This window comes from Dipteris shenzhenensis, chromosome 21 (assembly GCF_047967505.1).
Source record: "Dipteris shenzhenensis isolate YYH24624 ecotype China chromosome 21, Dip_SZ_1.0, whole genome shotgun sequence".
In the NCBI taxonomy this organism is placed as follows: domain Eukaryota; kingdom Viridiplantae; phylum Streptophyta; class Polypodiopsida; order Gleicheniales; family Dipteridaceae; genus Dipteris; species Dipteris shenzhenensis.
The window spans coordinates 127,098-148,101 of NC_141616.1; the positions used below are offsets into that span (position 1 = coordinate 127,098).

General features: G+C 45.3%; 1 protein-coding gene across 1 annotated transcript in view; it reads left to right on the forward strand.

Annotated features, from left to right (window-relative positions):
* Positions 1-1,031: 1,031 nt before the first annotated feature.
* ALN (allantoinase) overlaps positions 1,032-21,004 on the forward strand; it is a 282,875-nt gene continuing 262,902 nt past the window's right edge. Inside the window, exon 1 of the mRNA XM_087392293.1 lies at positions 1,032-1,347. Coding sequence (XP_087248419.1) covers positions 1,219-1,347 — 129 coding nt within the window. The 5' untranslated portion in view covers positions 1,032-1,218. The remainder of the gene's footprint in view (positions 1,348-21,004) is intronic.

Sequence of the window (21,004 nt, forward strand, 5' to 3'; positions counted from 1 at the left end):
GTGACCGAAACGTTTACAAACAAAGCAAGCATCCAAGAATGGATTAAATCTATCCTGCACTACAACCTGAGGCTTTCGAAATTTAACTTCCACAAACTCAGGAATCTCTTGAGGTCTGTCCCATAGGATCCATGCTTTTTTTCGACCAACTAGTAGGTGTGCTGAGGGCGCGGGATTTGAAGGACCCTCCCCAATGAAGAAGCCAACATCCCAATCTTATCTGATAGCCACGACGGCAGATTAGGAAACTCGATCCACAAGGGGCAGTCATGCAAGAGAAAGTGATCCACACTGAAGTTCGTACTGGAAGCACCAAGACAAGAGCTCGAGAGAATAGAAAAGCACACCCCACTAATTCGTTTTGCAGCACCTCCGCAACAAACTACAATAAGTAGAAGCCTCGGCCAAGGAATCAGGTTGAGTAGCTGTTGTTTGGAAGGTGACACTCAAAAAGCATATAATCAGCCAATTCATAAGCAGACGGTATTCGACCCATAAAGAATAAGTACACGCTTTTCGACTAGTCCTCAACTCTCTGCTAATTGGCCTAAGATTTTCTTCATCACCATGATGTGTGAAATGTTAACACTAGTTTGGTAGCAAAACAAAACAATAAAGTGCCCTTTTGATGTTTCGGCAAAAATTTCACAACTTGATCTAGATATATTTTTTGACTATTCCCTCTCTTTAGACTCATAAGACTATTAAAAAAAAAAAAAGGAACATAAAAAAGTATCACAAATGATTGCAAAGTGCCCACAAAATTATAGTAACATAGTTTTTCACCAGGCATGATACAAAATAGGTTTCAAAGCAGATTAAGCTTTTATACTTCTAAAGTATCCATAAGTGTTCTACATATAAGCAGTTTTGTTGGTATCAACAAGAAAAGTTTAGGACCTCTCAAGATGGAAGAACATACTTGAGAGGGTTGTAACCGTGATGAAAAGAGGATTCTTAAGCCAAGATGACAAGGTGGGAAAAGATATTTATGGGGAAAAATATAACGTTTGGTGAAAATGTGGCCACAGCTTATGCCATGAGATGCTTCAAGAGTCGTTGCACATTACAACACACAAGAGAAGTTTTAGACAGATTCCCACATTACAACAACATCATGAGCTTTTGTATGAGCTCATGACCTGGCATTAAATTGCGTGCGTTTCACGTAACCTGGGCTGCCTGACGTGGCCTCCAACTGAAGTAGCTCACTGGTTCATGCCAAGCATACACCCCATTTCCAACTTCGAAGAACCCAGGATGAAGAGCGTGCTAACTCTCGCTGCTATGGTGGCGGTGCTGCTCCTGCTGTGCATCGCTGTTAATGTCTTAGCTCACAGTCCTGAGGTGCTCTCCTCGATTTCAAATTTCGATTGATTTAATGGGCTATTTCGGACCAAGGAAAGCTGTCACCAACTCAAGACGTTGCATGCTCCAGCTCATTGGCATCACTGTTATGTAACAATCAATTAGCTTCAAATGCGTGAACATGGAATTCGTGAACCTTCGGCATGCCTGCCTCATTACGTTTATCCCAATCTGACACATCAAATTTTGGCAGAATCACGACTTTAGGCAAACGGCTGAAATGTTTTTAGCTTTGCTATTTTGTTCTGAGTATTCAGAGCACTTCAAGACCTTTTTCAGAGCTACGTTCGCACGTTGATACTTCGAAAAGCTCTTTCACTGGGAAATATTAATCTAATCAACTGCTTGTCATGAAGCACGTTTATGGTTGCTGGTGTACACCTGTTTGTTGACTTAATCAAATAAAATGAACACAAGCATTTTTAATTTTATTACGAACACTCAAGTTTTCAATTAATAAATGGGTGCGTGGGTATGTTGGCACGAATGTGAGAACTCGTTGACACTATGGTCTATACCCACCGATGGGCATTGATGACTTTCATAGTAGCTAGTCCCTACTTTGCATGGTGGAGCTTATGGTTTTCAACTTTGTGGATGAGGTTACAGCTGCATTGTTTGTTCTGTTTTTTGAAGATTTGTTTAGTTATAATTAGTAAGCTTGTTGGAGGGCCCCAGAGGTTTGGTCCCCCGCAGTAGGCAAGAGTGGAGGCCGTCTCTTAGGCAGTGGCTCTAGAGGTTTTTGATCATGGAGAGCTTATCACAGGATGAGTGGTTTTTGGTAGGTGAGTGTAGATTGGAATCCTGAACGTGTATGCCCTTGTTTGTAAGCAGCATTGCCTAGCCTCTTGGAGGCTGTTGATGGAGTGCCCCCCAAATGTTGACTCTTGGATTGTTGGAGGCGATGTAAACAAATTAGAGTTTAAGGAGGACAAGCAGGAGGAGCTTCTTTCTCAGAGATGCTTGCAATGGAGTCATGGATAGGAGAGATCCGTGAAGATAGGCGGAGCTCTCGAGGCTTCTTGGCAGCCTTCTCTTTTATTTCGTCCAACAGAGGCATGATGGTTTGCTAAGCACCTTGACAGGTGTTATCTGGGGGATTTTTTGATGCACAGAGGGTTCCACATGTATTTTGGTAGGCACAACGATGTCTAGATCACTCCCTAATTGTGCTTCACTTAGAACAGCGCCATCACGGACTCCCTTAGAAGGGGGTTTTATTCCAAATTCTTTACTCCAGGAGAGGAGGTGCAGCAGGTGGTGTACGAGATTTGGCAGTGGCCAGAGTGTCCTCCCAAGTGCACGGCGAGCTACTTGGGTGGCGGATGTGATCCAAAGGAGCTTTAGTCTCAGGCCCTTCGTCGGAGGCATGCTCTGAATGTGCAAGAGAGCACTGAAATGGGAGCATGATCTAGTCTTATAGTGGCTCATAGACGAGTACAAGTGTGCAAGGCTTGACCTTGAGGCCACGGAGGTCCGACAAGCCGAGTTCTATTATCGCTCTTCCAGAGTTAGATGGGTATACCAAGGAGACAGGATGACCAGATAATGTTTTTAGACCACTGGACCACCTTCAGCTGGGACTTAGCCTTAGCGGCTAAGGGAAGTGAGCGGTTAGATGCGTACGTATTTGATGACCATACACTTCTATTGATAGTTGTCTTAGTTTGAGGAGGAGTTTCTCTTGGTTATTGCAGCTCGCGAGGCAGCGTGGGATCAGATTTTGATAGTGGTCCCTCCAAGCTTAAGCGGCAGTTAGAGACACTGTTCATTGATGAGGAGATCTAGGAGGCCCTCAAGGCCCTCCTGCCTCAAAATAACCCGAGGGAGGATAGTTTGACTCCGTCCTTCTTTAGGTGCTTTTGGGGATATCCTCACCTCTCTGAGGCTAGCTTTTGAAGATATTTTTGACTTGTGCGCTCTTCCTCATTTGAGTTGAAAAGCTGGATTTGTTTGATCCCAAAGGAGGGAACAAGTGCCTTTGGAGACCGATCACGTTGCTGGATACTATTTACAAGATCTTAACCAAGGTCTTGAGTTTGTGGTTGAGGTCTCACTGATATCATCCATGACACTGAGATAGGTTGCAGAACGCAACATCGTGGACAATATCTTCACGTTTTGGGAGGCAATGGATGTTGGAAAGGTCACCTCCCCATCTGTAAGCCCCCATGTGAGGAGAGCATGGGGGGGTTGAACCTAGTGTCTAAGAGAAAATGAGATTGGAAGGAATTGACCTTCTTCGAAGGCAGAAGGGGAAGTGTGGGTGCTTCTTCAAATCTTAGACATAGTGTGGGTGTTTCTTCAATTGCTAGAAGGTGATGGACAAGATGTATTGAAGCCAGAAGAGTACCTGCTTGAGAGCTCAGCGAGAGTTTGTGGTCCAGGTTATATGGAGATATTCATTTGTTGCGGACCGTGCCAAAGGAAGGATGGGTTGAAACAGACCCTCAAAGCATGGTGCCTGGAAGACTCTAGGTTGTTCACTCATTAGGAGGGGAGCAATTGGAAGATCGTGGCAGCTGGATTGCTCGAGTTCAAAGGCAAGAACGTGACTAAAGGTGGTGGTGCTAGGAGGTGCTACCAGAGATGGACCTAAGTACCAGGATGGTGTGCGCAAGTGGAACCAAACCCGGTGGAGCTGGAGCCATTGGATGAAAAGCCAGGAAAAGATTTTGACATTGAAGTGTTCCAAAGGACTACGACCCAGGAGTCACTGCAGCATCGTCATCAACGTGTTGGCATTGGGCCGAGATGTGTCGATGAGAGGGGGTGTTGGAAAGGTCACCTCCCCATCTATAAGCCCCCATATGAGAAGAGCATGGGGGGGTGAACCTAGTGTCTAAGAGAAAGCCACATGGACAGCATCATGGCTGCCATGAGGGCTGGGATCAGACAAGAAAAGAGAGAGGGAGGGGGCTGCCACATGGGCAGCACCTCACAGACAAGAGAGAAGAAAAGGGGCTGCCGCATGGGCAGCACATGAGCTGCCATGTGGGCAGCACAGCAGCCTGGCAGAGGGCTGACAGAGGTGCAGCATGTACAGGCTGGAACAGGCCTGCAAAAGGGGCGCACACGTGGCAGCATGAGCAGGCTAGAAGTGCCTCCATGGCAGGCTGTCTGGCAGAGAAGATGGTGTAGAAGGGCGGGGCAGACTAGCAGATCAGTTCGGCCACATGGAGGCTTGGTGGAACAGCAAACGGGGCTGCTAGTAGGCAGGGACTTTATATAGGGCTGGGCCCTTGCCTTAATTGGAGGGCCAAGGCCCTAGAAGAGTGGGCCAAAGGGCCCCGGTTTGAGAGCCTTTAAAGGGCTGGACCAGCCTGTTGGAGATATCATAGCCAAAGAGTGTGGTGATGTGATGTGTTAGTGTGTAGTACTAGGTGATCTAGTACTAGTTCATGTGTGAGTGCCACGTGTCATTATGGGAATTATCCCATATGCACTAGGTGCTAGTGTGTGAGTGAGTAGCCTATATAAGGCTTGTACTTCTCATGATTATGAATAAGATAGCCTTTCATTATGTTTTCATTCATGTATCATTTCCTCACACCCTAACCTTTTCTCCGTCTCTCTCCACCATGTTTCTAACATGGTATCAGAGCAGGTTCACCTTGCCATACTGCCACGTCATCCTAGACCTAACCCTAATCCAAAACCGTCATTTTGCTCAAACCTTCCTTCCTGCGGCCGCCTCAGCCCTGCATATTTCCGCCTCAGATTCAGCTCGTTTCTGTCTCCTTTCAGCTGCTTTCTACCCTTTTAGCGTTTTGGCACAGCTTCCATCTTTGCTGCCCATTCCGCCTCTGTTTTGCAGCCCGTTTGCTCTCCTTTCTGCACGCGTAGACTCTCCATTGCCTCCCCTTCATAGCCGCCTCTGATCAGGTCTGTTAGGAGCAGCACGTGTGGAAATTCGAGCCATTTCAAAGCATCTTCATCCCCGTTTTTAAGGTTGCCAGGCCGCTGCAGGGTATTCGCTGGTTGTATTCATCTCCTCCCTGGCTGATAGCTTCTGTTCTAGAAAATCGCTAGGCAATGAGTTGGGTTCTCAGGAGACAGGCTGGTTTTTCTAACAGCCAGTGTGTCCTTTATTTTCTCCCATGATCAGTACCCTGTGGACTGCTAATTTGTATGGTTGATTCTCAAGTTTTAATAGAAGGTTCTTTCTCTAGGAGAAAGAAAATTACAAGATGAACACAAGCTGCTGTGTACTCTGTCTCCGTTGAAGAAAGGGCAACCATTGGCTGTTTCGTGCTAATCTGAAAAATGGGCCATCCAAGATGGGCGGCCAAGGCTATGACTTCGTGTGGTCGCCATCCATGTTGTCGGGGCAAAGGTCTCATCAAAGTCAAGACCCTGCATGAGCATTAACTTTGACCACTAGCCTAGCTTTGTACTTGTCCAAATTGCCATCGGACTCAAGCCTAGCTTTATACACCCACTTGGTGTTGATCACCTTCAGGCTTCAATTTGAGAAGTCTATCCACCAAGTCTCAAGTGGGATTCTTTAAATGGCATCCATCTCTGCCTCCATTGGCAGCCCGCCATTCAGATACATCTTTCGCTTCTTCAAAAGACCTTGGCTCCACAATCTAAACCACTCAAGCATAGGTCACAGGGGGATTCGTTGACACGCGTTGAGATATTCTCACCTCCGAACTTGATTTTGGAATGTTAGTCACTCGAGAATCCCACAGAGTCTTCAAGTACCAGCATGGAAATATCTTCTCCTTTGCTGGTTTCCTCTTCGGTGGTTTCAGTGCCTCTGGCTTGGGCTTCGACTTGTTCTCCTTCTCTTTTTGCTTAATAGCCAACTTGGATGTGAATGGGGGTACCAATGGAGCTTCATGTGCTGCAACCTCTGGCTAGGGATTCATTTCCTCAAAGACAATGTTCTGGCATACGAGGATCTGCTTCTTTTCTAGGTCAAAGAGACAATATGCTTTTGACTCCTTGCTATACCCAACTATTGGAAAGGTCACCTCCCCATTTGTAATCCCCTATATGAGGACAGCGTGGGGGAGGGAGACCTAGGGCAGAACATGCCCAGAGAAAAGCATGTGGGCAGCAAGCAAAGGGGACACACCTGTAGTCAAGGTGGCTGCAATAGATGGCGCCAACAACAGGAGCAGATGGCGAGGCATTCAGCATCAGGATCTGGCCTGGAAGAGGTGGATCTGGAACAGCAGACATGTCGGGGTGTCCCAGGTAAAAGGCGCCTATATGCTGAGCTCATTAGCAGGGCCTGTGGGCAGGTATATGACCCGCAGCAGAGGCTTGAAGGTGTCGCAGCAGATGGTGGGATCCGTGGGCAGGCTGATGGTCTGCAACAGGCCTTAGAGGTGGCGCGATATGATGGGGCAGGGATCACCTTGGATCAGCCAAGTGACAAGGCTGGTTGGGGCTGGTTAAGCCAGCCAACCAAGCCTTGAAAAACCTGGTCAAAAGGGCTGGGCCCTGCACAATGAAACAAAGGGCTCTCGCCCTGGTTTTGAGCCCCGGGAGGGGCCAGGAAATTTGACCAAGGAAGGAGCAGAAACCGACCAGCAGTCGGCCATTTCGGACATGCTGGGTTGGTCCACATACCAGCCATCTGGGCCTATATAAGGAGGGCATTCAGCCCTCAGTTATCATCCAGCCTAGCAGCTTTCGGAGGAGCAGAAAGGAGCAGCATATCCACCATCCTTGGGCCTCTACACAGGAAGTGAAGGAGAGAGGTGTTGCTGCAGACTTATCTCCAGGGAGAGGCTGAACCTAGACTGTCCTCTAGGGCAGAAGGTTGCTGAGATCATTCTGGATGGAAAGTCTACAAAATCTTGAGGTGGAGCACACGGGCTCGAGTCTAGAGATAGCCGGCAGATAGGAGAAGGACCTTGTGGTAAGATCAGAGGACCACACCATTGGTGGGACTCTGGATCTATCTCCCTTTTGTATTGTGTCCATAGCCTTGGACGGAAATATATTATTTTGGTGGTTTCTCTATCTGGTTGGTTCATTGTCTATTGATGAGTTTGCACATCTATTCTATGCACATAAGTTTAAGAAATTTGTGATTCCACACCCCACACCACACTCTGTGATCTCCTGGGCAATTCTATCATTCTTCCGCTGTGCGTACCCTCTGTTGGGTCATTTCTAACACCAACAAGTACACAATTCTTGCTCCTAGAATCTGGCTTCTTCCTCTCATCATACATATGAACAAAAATGCCTTAGAACTGAAAACTTTCAAATTGACATGCTTCTTACATAGAAGGCTTTATGTGGGGTCATATCTTTGATTGCCTTGGTCTTCAACCCGTTTAGGATGTGTGCAGGTGCATGAACCGCCTCACCCCAGTAGGCCTTGGGAAGGTTCTTCCCCCTCAACATTATTAAAACTAGCCCCATCTCAACTTTCACACAGCTCTTTCTCTCTACAACCCTATTTTGTTGGGATATGCAGGTTGTGGTGACGCTGTCTCTTGATTCCATTCATCTTATAGAAAGCATCGAAAGATTCCGAAGGGAACTCTCCCCCCTTCTTTACCAGACTCTTTCTTCCTCTTGCCTCTCCATTCCTTGAATTTGTCAAAGGCTTGTGACTTTTTAGCTAGGCAGAAAACTCGTTTCGTATGGCTGTAATCATCAATGAAGGTTAGGAAATAACATGGTCGGATGAATGAGTGAGTAGACATCGGTACACAAATGTCTAAATGAACCAACTTTAGTGGAGCATCAGCCTTGAATGTGTCCTTCTTTGGGAATGTTTACTGGTGTTGCTTGCCCTCCATGCAAGCCTTGCAGACTCCTTCCAAGCCTGTTATTGGTGGAAGTCCATCCACCATACCTCCACCATACCTCTCTCTTGCATCTTTGACAAGGTTGTTGGAATAGGAGTGAGAGAACGCGAGAGAACGAAGCTGAAGCAAGCTGAACAGAAATTGCAGCAACACAAATGAAGTGCAAAGCTAGGGTAGTCATAGAGACAAAACCCTAGGATGGACCCTAACTAGCTCACCCACAAAGTCAACCTCTAATTGAGGTTAGGGATAAAAACCCTTAATAATGGGAAAAAGTGGCCCTAGCCCATTGTTACATAACCTTGGCCACTACCTTAGGAAATATAAGTATATCTAACACACTCCCCTACAATGACAATGTCACAATGTACAAGGTAAACATCAATTGCCAATGGATATAAGTTCAAAGCTTTGCGAAAAGCCTCCAATCTTGGATGACGTAACACTTTGGTGAATAGATCCACCGCATTCGGTTGTGTAGGGCAAAAGAGTAAGCTGATATCTTGTGCACGTAGTTGCTCTCAGTGCATGTAGTTGTTTTTTGTATGAACATGAAACATAGGATACTGCGCCACGTGTGTGGGCAGGGTTATGACCTGCAACATGACCAGCAGATGGGGCATCAGAGGGGGCAGGGTGGGGCCAGAAAAGAGGGCTACAAAGGGGCAGTCCCCTGCCCTTATATAGGGCTGATGGCTGGCTGGTCGGCAAGCACACAGCCCCACAGAGGGTCCCCACAGCCCCATAAAAGAGCTAAGGGAGTCTGTGTACTGCAGACAAAGCTTGAAGAAGGGCTGCACACCTAGGTTGATACTCAGGGCAGCAAGGTGCGGAGATCAAACACGGAGACTAAGGTCTACATACTCTATCAGAGAGCACGCGGACTTAGGGATCTAGGAGTGTCTTGGAGGTAGTAAGACATCATCTTTTGGTGAGGACAAAGGACCACGATTTGTTGGGACTTTGGCCCTTTGTTGTATTGTGTCCATTGGATGGAAATATTTTGTTGGTCCTATATCTCTCTTGAGCATTGTCTATTTACTGATCTGCACATACATGTAAAGCACATTAAGTAAGGAAGTTTGTGACCACCCACACCACCATTGTGTGAGCTCTTGAGCTATTTTATCAGTCTTCCACTGTGCGTACCCTTTGTTGGTTCATTTCTAACAAAGCAATGTGGGAGGATTGGATGCCTTGCATATAAAGGTGGATCTAGATTTGACTATTGTGAAGTGTCGTGATTCACAACAAATGGCTCAAGTGCGACTTGTTGGCGGCGGCCATGTCACATTGGCGGCTGGTCGTCTCCCTTGGTGTGGACTTTGAGTCATGGTAGCTTTGGTTTGTTGTATCCATGCATTTGTCTCACGTCACCTCCAGTTTGTGGGCTAGTCTTTGATTTGACCAAGCTCACATTTCAAGGTGCTTAGCCCATGAGGTGTGTAGGATATGAGCTAACCCCTTTGGTGTGCCCCCTTATAGTTTGTATGGTTTAATGGATAATGGATCTTCTTGTGGTGCTTGGACACGTGGATTTGTGGCATATCAATCCCATAAGCAATGTGGGGCGATCGGATGCCTTGCATATAAAGGTGGATCTAGACCCGTATCTCTCATCCCTCCCGGGACCTTTTGGGAGAGAGAGAGAGCATTTGTGGCTATGGGGCGGGGATTGGGATCCTTACACGCGATGCATCCCTATTCGACATTTGACGTCTTCTATGGCTTCCTACAGGAAAGATCCCCAAGCATGATCTGTTCGTCAACCCGTTGTTGAAGTTGTCTTGTCACTAGGTCTAGATCTCGGCCTTGCCGAATGATCTAGCTAGAAAAAGTCCGGGATCCTGCTCTGGGTAGAATCTGGCTGCGTGCCCTAACCCCGCCTCTGTATCTTGAGCAAGTGCTCTCTGTGTTTGACGATCTCATGGATGAAGGTGGCGAGGCTTCTTTGAGCTAGGCAAGAGAGCAAGTTGGAGAGGGGTCTGAAACCATCTCTCAATAGGTAGTGATAGTGACCTCGAATCTCATAGTACACAGGGCACCTGAAAGGAAACGCTCCTCTGACTCAATCTTATGGCGATCACATAGGGTGTAGATGTGGCTCTCCCGAAGAATGGCCTTAGCCCGTCAACTCTCAATCTGAAGTTGGTGCGATGAGACTTGGAACTGTCCAATCCATATCCTTAACGAATGCAGGAGGTGGATCCAAGTATACCTTGGTAGATCAATGAAGCCCTCCTCTGAAATACGTAATAGTAGTCCCTATAGAATCAGAGCTTCACTGGAAGCTTGCTGGGTGCCAACCAAGTCCTGAATGTGTGTAAGTGTAGGTCCTCTTGAATGACCTGGTTGACCTCATACGTGAGCGGGACTGAGGGGGCCTCAATGCTATACTGGAAAGGGGGTAATCGAACCATGTGGAGCCCCAAACTCTCAGATCACTTGCATGTATGTGCATACCAACATCATTGATTTCCCTCAGCTGCCGAATATTGTCCAAGCCAATACTTGGCTCAAGGATGCACCTCAAATTTGCCAGAAAAATCCCGTGCTGGGATAATGTATTGCAATCTCAGAATTCTCTGCTCAAAACTCAGCCAATGCTTGACTCAGGAAGGCATAAACCCTTTGAAAATTACCTCTGTCCTGAACCAAATAGGCAATTGCAAAACCCAATTCTTCTCAAACACTAGACAGGTGAAGATGGGAGCCGACCCGATGCGTGATGAAGTGAGGGTGGGAGTGGCTTTTGGTTGTATGGTTCAACTAACCGTCCGCGATTCAGGACCAGAACAGTAAAATGATAGCTTTGAAATCCCAAACCAACCACCACTGAGAGAGTTGACTAACAGACTGAGGTCAAAATTGAGCTGAAAATGACCTCAAAACTGTTCCACAAGGTCAATAACTAAGACAACTTGATCCGAAACAGCTGCTGCATCTTCAAAGGTACATCTAAATGCGACAAAATGGTCAAAAACAGGTGTAACTTGTCAAAAAACAGGTCGACCAGCTGCTAGGTGCCTTTGGAGAGCTCAAAACCTATCAACCTCTCACAGATTTAGACAGCCTCCAAAACCCCTATAACAGGCTTGACCCTATCTTGGGATGCATGCAACATCGAAAAATAAGTTGACAGCCTAAGAACTGCTTCAAAAACTATTTTTCCCAGCTTCAAGAAGCTTCCAAAAACAAGCACCTGTGCCTAGAATAGCAATTCGAAGCTCTTTCTGTTGAAAGCAGCTCAAAATGAAGTAAAAAATGGTTGATCAGCATGAAAACAGCCCGAAACCAGCAAGAAATGACTCGTCCAGCGATGGAATAGCTGTAGGACATGGTGACTGATACAAAACAGGTCGAAATTGACTGAAAACCCTTTGAAAACCAGTTGCCAACTCAGAAAACAGCAGCAAATGCCCTCTAGAAGAGGTTCCCAGGCTGTAGAACCATGTAGACGGTGGTTGCCAGCAAAAACGAGCTGTTCTACAACTGTTTTTCGGGATGAATCTCGAGTTCTTCCTGATAGAATTGCTCCATGGATACGGGGGAGGTGCTAGCAAGCAAGGGGAACCCGCTTTGATACCAAATGTTGGAAATGGGAGCGAGAGAATGTGAGAGAATGGAGCTGAAGCAAGCTGAACTGAAAGTGCAGCAACACAAATGAAGTACAAATGAAAGCCATAGTTTGGAGCTGTTTGGGTTTGCATGAACTACCAATGCATTAATCTTGTACAATCCATCTTCTTCGATTCCTCGTGCTAGGACCTCTCTAGTCTCCTTTGATCCGACAAGGACCTCCTGATCGTCAAACTCCACCTTCATCTTGTTCCTAGTCATCGAATTCATAGAAAACAAGTTCTTACAAAGATTAGGCACCTAGAGTACATTGGAGATGTTGGAGACAGCCAGTCATGTGGAATGACTCTATTTTGGATGAGCATGGCAGATCACTAGGAGTGTCACATAATATGCAGTGGTCTAGATGGGAGAGGGGACCTACTTCCACGGTAGGTGCCTGGAAGGTTTTCAGGAAGCTTTCAGAGGATCAGAGACTCTTATCAATTGGCCACCTTAGAGGGAGTACAATCAGGATGTAGCGGATAGATGCAGCCATATCAGCAGAGTGGATAGATACAGATGACATGCCTATCACAGAGTCCACTTGGTTGGGAGCTTTTACGGGGACGGGTATTCCTTTACATGTAATTGCCTTGCAGAATGCACTTGAGGAGACCCTTGTCTTTGATGTTCCGTCGGGAGGCAGACTTCTTAGATCTTCATATGATATTCATGTGGAGGTTGCCTTTCACCCTGTTAGGATTATAGGCTACATGGAGTGGGGTAAGGACTCTCAGTGGTATCTAGATCCTGACCCTGTTCTCCTGGCACTTGGGTCTTGGAGACTATAGTTATATGGTGGCTCCCCCATTAGGTTCTTGCACCGGGACCTAGGGGAGTGGGAGTGGATTGATGAAGGGCTCCGAGAGAAGAGCATCCCCTTCTTTCATTACACAGTCAGAAATGCCAGGAGATTTCAGCTTAGTAGTAGAGGTTGGAGGCCCTTCAAAGCTCCTCGTTGGGATAGTTTTCAGATTTCTGCAGAGGTGCATAATTTTTTTTGGAGGAGGATCTAGAAATCCCTCAAGAATAGAAAGATCACTCTCTTCTTTTGGCTTTCTATGCATGAAGGAATTGCACTGAACCTGTGGAGATCCAGGTTTGGGGCTGACCCTACGTGTCCTCGATGCCACGCAGCAGTTGAGTTAGTTCAGCATTGCCTCTAGGAGTGCAGACAGGCGTGTCGTAGGCAGACCTACAATAAAGTACATGGAAATGCTCTCCCACCTACCTAGTGGTATCTTCAAGGGTTGTAAAAGTCCGGGTAGCTTCACCCGTTCTGCCTTACTTACTTGACACGAAAAACAACGTCTCACGAGATCATATGTCTTCTCGACTCTTGGATGTCCCGCACAAGGGCTATCATGGCATTGTCGAATGACTCTCTGCTTGAGATCATTCTGATTAGGTACTACTACCTTGACATTTCTTTTCAGCATACCAACCCTTATGGCATATCTTGCATAAGTCTGGCCTTTTCTGGATGCCAGGTCATCCTTTTTCCCTGGTTTGAATACGTGAGCCTTAGGCCAAAGGCTCTGGATGAACTCGTCCACCTTTTGAGTTTCTCTAATCTCGGTCATTAGAGCACTCTCTAATACCGTGAAACTCATATTATGCATAATGCGTGACAATGTATCAGCAACCTTATTATCCTTCCCTCTTCGGTACCGAATCGTCAAGTTAAACTCCTGCATGAGTTTTGCCCACCTAGCTTGGCGGCCTCTCAAGTCAGGTTGTTTACAAAAACGTTTCAGAGTATCATGATCAACATCAACATAAAACTTTGATCCATACAAGTAATGTCTCCATGTTTTCAGAGCATAGACAACAGCATACAACTCTAATTCATGAGTTGGCCAATTTCGTTGAGAGGGAGAAAGCTTCTTGCTTTCAAAGGCTACTGGCCTTCCCTCTTGGAGGAGAACTGCTCCTACCGCAATGCCACTTGCATCGGTTTCAAGGAAAAACGGTTTTTGGGAATAAACTATTTTTAACACCGGTCTTGAGACCACAGCTTGTTTTATGGTGTTAAAACTTTCCAGTTGATTCTGTCCCCATATAAAAGGTACTTTATCTGAGGTCAGATCAGTCAATGGCGATACTATTTCGGAATATCCTTTGATATGCCTTCGATAAAATTGGACAAATCCGAAGAATGATCGCAAAGCGGTCAAACTCTGAGGGATTGGCCAAGTCAGTATCGCAGTCACTTTCTTTGGATCCATTTCTACCCCCTCAGGAGTAATTATGAATTCTAAATATTCAAGTCTTACCATACACAGTATCGTTTTCTTTTTATTTACACTATTCTTAAGTATTCATGATGCTCAGTAATGCTTTTATTGAATACCAGAATATCGTCAATAAAGTGTACTACAAACTTTCCAATCTATGGACGTAGTAAATCATTCATAAGCATGATGAATGTAGCTGGAGCATTGGTAAGTCCAAAGGGCATTACCATAAACTCATAATGTCCAAACCTGCTTCTAAAAGCGGTTTTATGCACATCCTCGGCTCTAATACGGATCGGATGGTAGCCACATTTAAGATCTATCTTACTGAAAATTACGGCCTCATGTAATGCATCTAGCAAATCATCGATCCAAGCCATCGATTACCTGTGCTTAATAGTGATATTATTCAATGCTCTGTAATCTATATAGAGACAAAAAGTATCATCTTTCTTCTTCTTTAATATCACTGGCGAAGCAAAAGGTGAAAAACTTGGTTGAATATGTCCCAACTCGAGGTATTCTTCCAGTTGTCTTCACACCTCCGCCTCTTCAGTAAAACTCAACCTATAGGGAGGTCTATTTACAGGTTCTGCCCCCGGGATTAGTTCAATCTTATGCTGAACATTCCGCTCTGGAGGTAACCCATAAGTTAGCTCATCCCTAAAACAATCAGAGAACTCCTCTGTTATTTGATCAGCCAGCTTGGCCATCTCTTTATTTTGGAGAACATCAGTGCTAATCGAAGAATCATCAACCGGCTCTACCGATGCTGTACAAAGAAACAAAAACTCTTCTTGAGCTTTTCGAATTTCCATCACGGAAACCAACGGTCCTTGAGGTATATGCTTTTTACCTCGTAAGACATACAGCACATCATTCATCTTGAATTGATAAGTGTGTTTTTTCCAATCTATGGTTGGATTCTTCCTAGAATGCCAAGTCTTACCGAGGGCTATGTCTGCATGAGCAAGCTTAGTCATTTCAAAATCAAGCTTCTCAGCATAGTTCCGAATTCGAAGCTCCAACTGGGTAACCCTTTGGTCCCATACTTCAGTTGAACTTTAATCTACCATCCTGACTGTATATGCATAGTCAGATGGGCTAGTCTTTAGTTTCAGCCTCTTTATAAGCTTGGAGTTAATTACATTGTGCGTTGACGCTGAGTCAAACAACACAATGACATCATGATCAGCTACTTGCCCTTTCATCTTAATTAACTCCGTATCATTAAAGGCTGTATACCCCGTTGCTGCGGGCTTTGACAGGATATTATCAGGTGCACTGGTTACTAACTTAGCAACAGACACACATAACAAAGCAGGTATTGACCTTTGAGAAGATCTCGCTAGCTGAATCTGGATCTGTTCTGCTCTGGGACTTCCCTCCATTTTCAGGTCGCATTCTGAAACCACCATCTCAGCCATCCGACAATCTTTGTTTCGTGGACAATCTTTCCACTGATGAGGCTGAAGGCATCCAAAAACACAAGCCTTCTCTCCTCGCTTTTTCCCTTTGCTCTGGGTTCAAAGAAGACTTCGACCAAGCCCGACGGGCTGCCATTTGTGTTAGTTTTCTTTTCATTCCAATGGTGGTACTTGATTTAGGAGTGTCAACTGGTTTCGCCTGCTTGGCTTAACTACTAGGCTGTGAGGCACTCCCTTTGCTAATCCACTTCTTCTTAAACCCAGTTTTCTTTGGGTACCCATACTGAGTCCCAACCTGCACAAACCCACTTGGTGTGTTCCCTTTTGCATCCTCATAGTTCAGGGCTATGGCAATTGCTTCATCTAGCGTGTTCGCATACTTAGCCCGAACTTCCATCTTTATCCGATCATTCAACTGTTCTCTTTTGCATCCTCATAGTTCAGGGCTATGGCAATTGCTTCATCTAGTGTGTTCGCATACTTAGCCCGAACTTCCATCTTTATCCGATCATTCCATCCAAAGATAAAATCTTTTACTTGGATTGACTGAGGTAGGGGTTCATCAACCTTCATTACACTTTCTCTAAACTTATCAATGTATTCTGCCACTGATAAATTTCTTTGACGAAGGTTTCGATACTGATCCCAAGCTCGGGATGCTTCGTCAGGAGGTAGGAAGTGTTTTCTAAATTCCTTTTTAAACCCCTCCCAAGTAGTGGATGCCACTCCATCTTTCTGCTGTTTTATCCACCACCTATCCGTTGCCTCTAGATTTCAAACATTGATAAAATCAAAACTCATGATGTTGGCATTCAAACACAATTATCACCAGACTCAATTAAGAATTGCTACACTAATGAATTTTTTTCTCAACGTTGGGTCTACAAACATATGGGTGGCCTCGCGGATTTTCTTCATATCATTCCTGATTTCACAAATGGCGAAGGCCTCGTCCCATTTATGTAACCAGGTCTCAATGATATCGGAACTACGGTCAAACATCCGACCAGAATACTTTTCTGGCCTATAATTAGCAATATTAGGCACCTTAGCCCTTCTAGGCTCGACTGTACGAACACTGGACTCCGGTTCCATCGGAGATTTACCTTTCTCCTCACGAGATTGTCTAGTAGACATACTATGCACCATTTTCCTGAGCTCAGATTGCCCTACATTTGCTTGTAACTGTTGCGCTAAAATCTGTTGCAAGGCATCCTCTAACATTGCAATTCTGCCAGATAGTGTATGACCTGCTGGGCGCGACACCTGCGGGGTCGGCCGGACTCCTGACTCTATGGGATCCATCCTAGAAGCTTCTTCTTCTACTTCCATTTAGGTCAATCGGTTTGTGTTATTTATTTAAAAAAAAAAAAAACCCGCTTGAAACTGTAATTACAATGCGAAAGTCCAACTTCCAAATTTACAGCTAGCAAAGCATATATCACACCGTAACCAAAACCACTTTTCCCTGTACTAGGGAAAACTCCTGCAATCCAAATTGACTCAAACACGGAGGCAAATAAACAAGCATATGCTCCAACAAAGCTTAGAAGGCATAGAGAGCTCCCTGATTATAATTCTTGCTGCATAAAGAGATCAACTAGTCCCTGTAGTCCACTCCAAATCTGCATTTAGAACTCGTTGCACGTTTCGCTCGCATCGTGGTAAGCGATCCTTGGGCCACATTAGTACCACAGCGTGTGCTTTACGAAGTCAGCAGGCAGACTTACCAGCTTTTGGTCTTCTATCCATCTCTTCTCGGTTTCGTTATACGCTTTGAAACTAGTAACGAAACCATTAAACCAATACTTGGTTCGATCGTGTCAAGATCGGTGCGTAGGCTACCATATCATGATCCCGTGGATCTCGTAGTTCTTCCCAAACATCTCAGCGAACATTGTATGCTACAACTCTGCGCCACTTAAATCTTTCCTTCTGCTACCACTGCTCTAAAAACCACCAAAAATTACCCCGCGATAAACGTAATACCAGTGTGGTCTTTGTCTGGTTAGCTATTTAGAGTAACGTGCGTAACTCTACTGGCTACCTCACGTTCAATTCATCAACAACTTTACGTGAACTCGGCCTCTAAGATCTGGTAGATGTTGTTTGAACACATACCCATGCGGGTGATGGGATGTCTCAAGGCAACCTGTAAGCAATACGTGCATGTAGCAATACCAACGCTCGGATGGTTGCCCCACTCTCGGGATGCTTTCATGACCTCAGCCCAGATCCGAATCGCCTTCCTTACCAAATCTTGCGACAGCTAGTTCCGTGACCACACAGTAGCTCTCATCGTGCGCTGCTCATCAACACTACCCAGACTGACAAATTGCCAAATTACGATCTGTGTAGAATTTGGGCTCCGTATCGTCTGTCGTCAAACGCCCAGCCAGTCCGAGACCTCTGGCGATATAATTTGCGCTCTGATACCAAATGAAACGCGAAAATTTGTTTGCTCTCAGCTGGTTATGTCGAATCACGGGCACATGCACTTGCATTTTCCTCCCAGCCAACCTCGGTGGTAACAAGCTCTCAGAAAAAAATCAAATTACATGAAAGCTTTAGCTTGCTTATTCCGAACGAGCCCCAAAATTCCCTAGATGGATCTAATATGCCACATGTCTTCATTTTAGGGTCCTTCCTTAATGCATCATTTACCCCTCTCTTGGGATATCATTAAAACTATTTGCCCCTTGGCACATTTCATGCATTTAGGTCCCTTAGCCTTAGATCCACCTAGTCTAGTGCCATGTCACCCTCACCAAGGACCTTGACCTTTATTCCTTTTTGATCATTTACAGGAAGCCCAAACAAATATAATACAAACATTGATCCTTAAAAGGAAAATGTCGACTGACCCTTCCGAGGTCATGTTACCTTGACTTGAGTGTAACATCCACCTTACTTGAACCTGGGTCGCCTGAGGGACTCCAATGAACATAGAAATAGAGCAGCACATGTAACCGCAACATTGAATTTGCAGTCATCCCCATGATCATTGAAGCACCTAGCATCTTTGAGCACCCACTCTTTGATCATATTTGAATTTTCAGCTTTAATCATTTTGCTTGTCACATCCATTGATCAGCAGGCATCTTTTCCAATTCTTTAGTTATCTCCCATAAGGCACGTTCAACCAAGTGGCTCCAAATCTTTATTTTTTAGATGGGATAGTTGGCCTCATCCAACATATGCCCAATTTGGGATCGGCATGTGGGATATGATGTTGCATTGTGAGATCGAATTGCAAAGATGATTCCCAGCTTACAAGCTGGGCTTTGCCTTTAAATCATCATTTGACCTGAAAACCAAGAGAGAGACATAAACCGTCTCTTGCAAATCTCCGTGAAGGAAGCGTGTTTTGATGTCAAGTTGATGCACGTGCTAATGATGATGGGCTGCTATGGCAATGACACACTTGATTATAGTAACATGTGACGTGGGTGCAAATGTTTCCTTCAAATCAATGCCTTGCTGCTGAGTGTAGCCTTTTGCAACAAGGTGGACTTTATAGCCTTAGGCAAGCCACACAACTGCCAGGTGCCATTCTGATGAATTGAATCTAACTGAGATTTCATAGCATCCATCCAATCAATGCCTTGCTGCTGAGCATAGTCATTACAACAAGGTGGGCTTTGTAGTGGTCAACATTGCCATCAGCCTTCCTCTTGAGTTTGCATACCCAATTAGTGCTGCAAGTCACAGATTTCCCCAGTGCCATTTTGATGAATTAAATCTAACTCAGATTTCATAGCATTCTTGTGACACAGTGGCTTTTCCTTGCATTCGGTAGCAATCACTGCAACCTCCACAAAGTGTCCCCGCATGTGATGAGAGGCGCAAGTTAATAGCCTGCACAATTTCTGTAACTGAAATAACCGGCAAACTAGATGGCTTGATCACCAAGGCATACACCTCCAGGCATTAGATCTTACCACCCTTTTGGATCTCTGGCATTTGATTTTATACCATGTGGGAAAATCTAATCACCTTGATACCTTGCTAGATCTCACATATAAGGAAATAAGAAAACACCAACGAAAGAATCTTGAACTAAAGGAAAATACGGATGTAGATCCAATATCATATGACAAGTATGCATAAGGATGACTTACAAGAGACACTCAGATATGAGATTGAGGACAGTGCTAGAACAAGCAAAATAGCTTGACTCAAAACATAGGTCAAAACTTGAGAATGCCAAGCTCCCAGAGAGATCTAATCACATGCGGCCAATTTCTATGAAGGATGCTCTATTGTGAACTTTAGATGTGCTTTCAACTCTATCTTACAATCATTCATCCAACCCTTGATAGCTCTTGGGAAGCGTATTGACCGGAAGCACAAGAAACTGGTTATTATCTACCTTGTGACGAACTGCCTCTAGCTGATCCCTGAGAATCTTCACCGTCCACAAGAAGCAATGAGCATACTCTCCTTCCCCCATCATCAGGATGAACAACAGATTCTATAGTATGGTTATTCTCATATTCTTTGCCTCATAGAGCGGGTGCGTCGCTCTTGCGAGGCTTTCTTTCCCTCTCACTTCTTCTATCCATGGACCAAGTCTCTTCTCTTTGATTCTTTGGTCCACCGAGCCGGTACGTATGGCAGCCCATGTAGGGGTCTTGATCTATCAGAGGCAGGTTGGCCTCCTTTGGAGACGCTTTGGGTTCTCTTATTGGCGCGGATGATCTACAGTAAGTAGTCGGTCCCATATCAGATCATCTTGTTTGAGTTCGCTATCCCTCCCCCCTCCAACTTGATGCAACATTCCAAGTGATCATATACCTCCTCCAAGCCAAGGATTTTGGTCCTCGACCTCAGGCCGACGTAGCTCACCATGGATGGCCTTATCCGCATCCATGACTTAGCAGTTAAAGGTTGTCAGAGGTGTTGGTATGCCCATACATGCAAATGGTTTGCCAACCTTGGACTCGGCATGGACATACTGCCTCCTTTTTAGTATAGCCTTGATGCCCCCTTTATTTCGCTCACTTATCATGAGGCTAACTAGGTAAGTTGTGAAGATCTTGCACAACTACACATAGACAAGACTTGGTTAGGACCTAGCTTCCTATGAAGCTTAGCTCCTACAAAGATCATTGCCTATGAATATCAATGAAGGGATTCATGGACCTGCCGGGCTACACACGGATCCACCTCCCCCAATCCTTGAGGATCTCGATCGGGCAATTCCATGTTTCTTCACACCGATCACATATTGAGATTGGATGGGTTGAGGGCCGCATTTGCAGCCTAGGCAATCTATAGGAGATTGAGTTAGAGGAGCACTTTGCTTTTTGGATATCTTGTGTACTATGAGATCCGAGGCCGTCATCACTGTCTATTTAGAGACAGAGTCGCGGACCCCTCTCCACAAAGTAGAGACATTTAGCGATCTTCATTCATGAGGCTGTACGACACAGGGACTAGCTACTTAGGACATAGAGACGAGATTAAGAGGCTGAGCTAGACTCCGCTTAGAGGGTGATCACCGATATTTTTTAGTTGGATAGCACGGACCAAAAGTCAATAGAGTGATGGTGTGGTTGAGACGTGG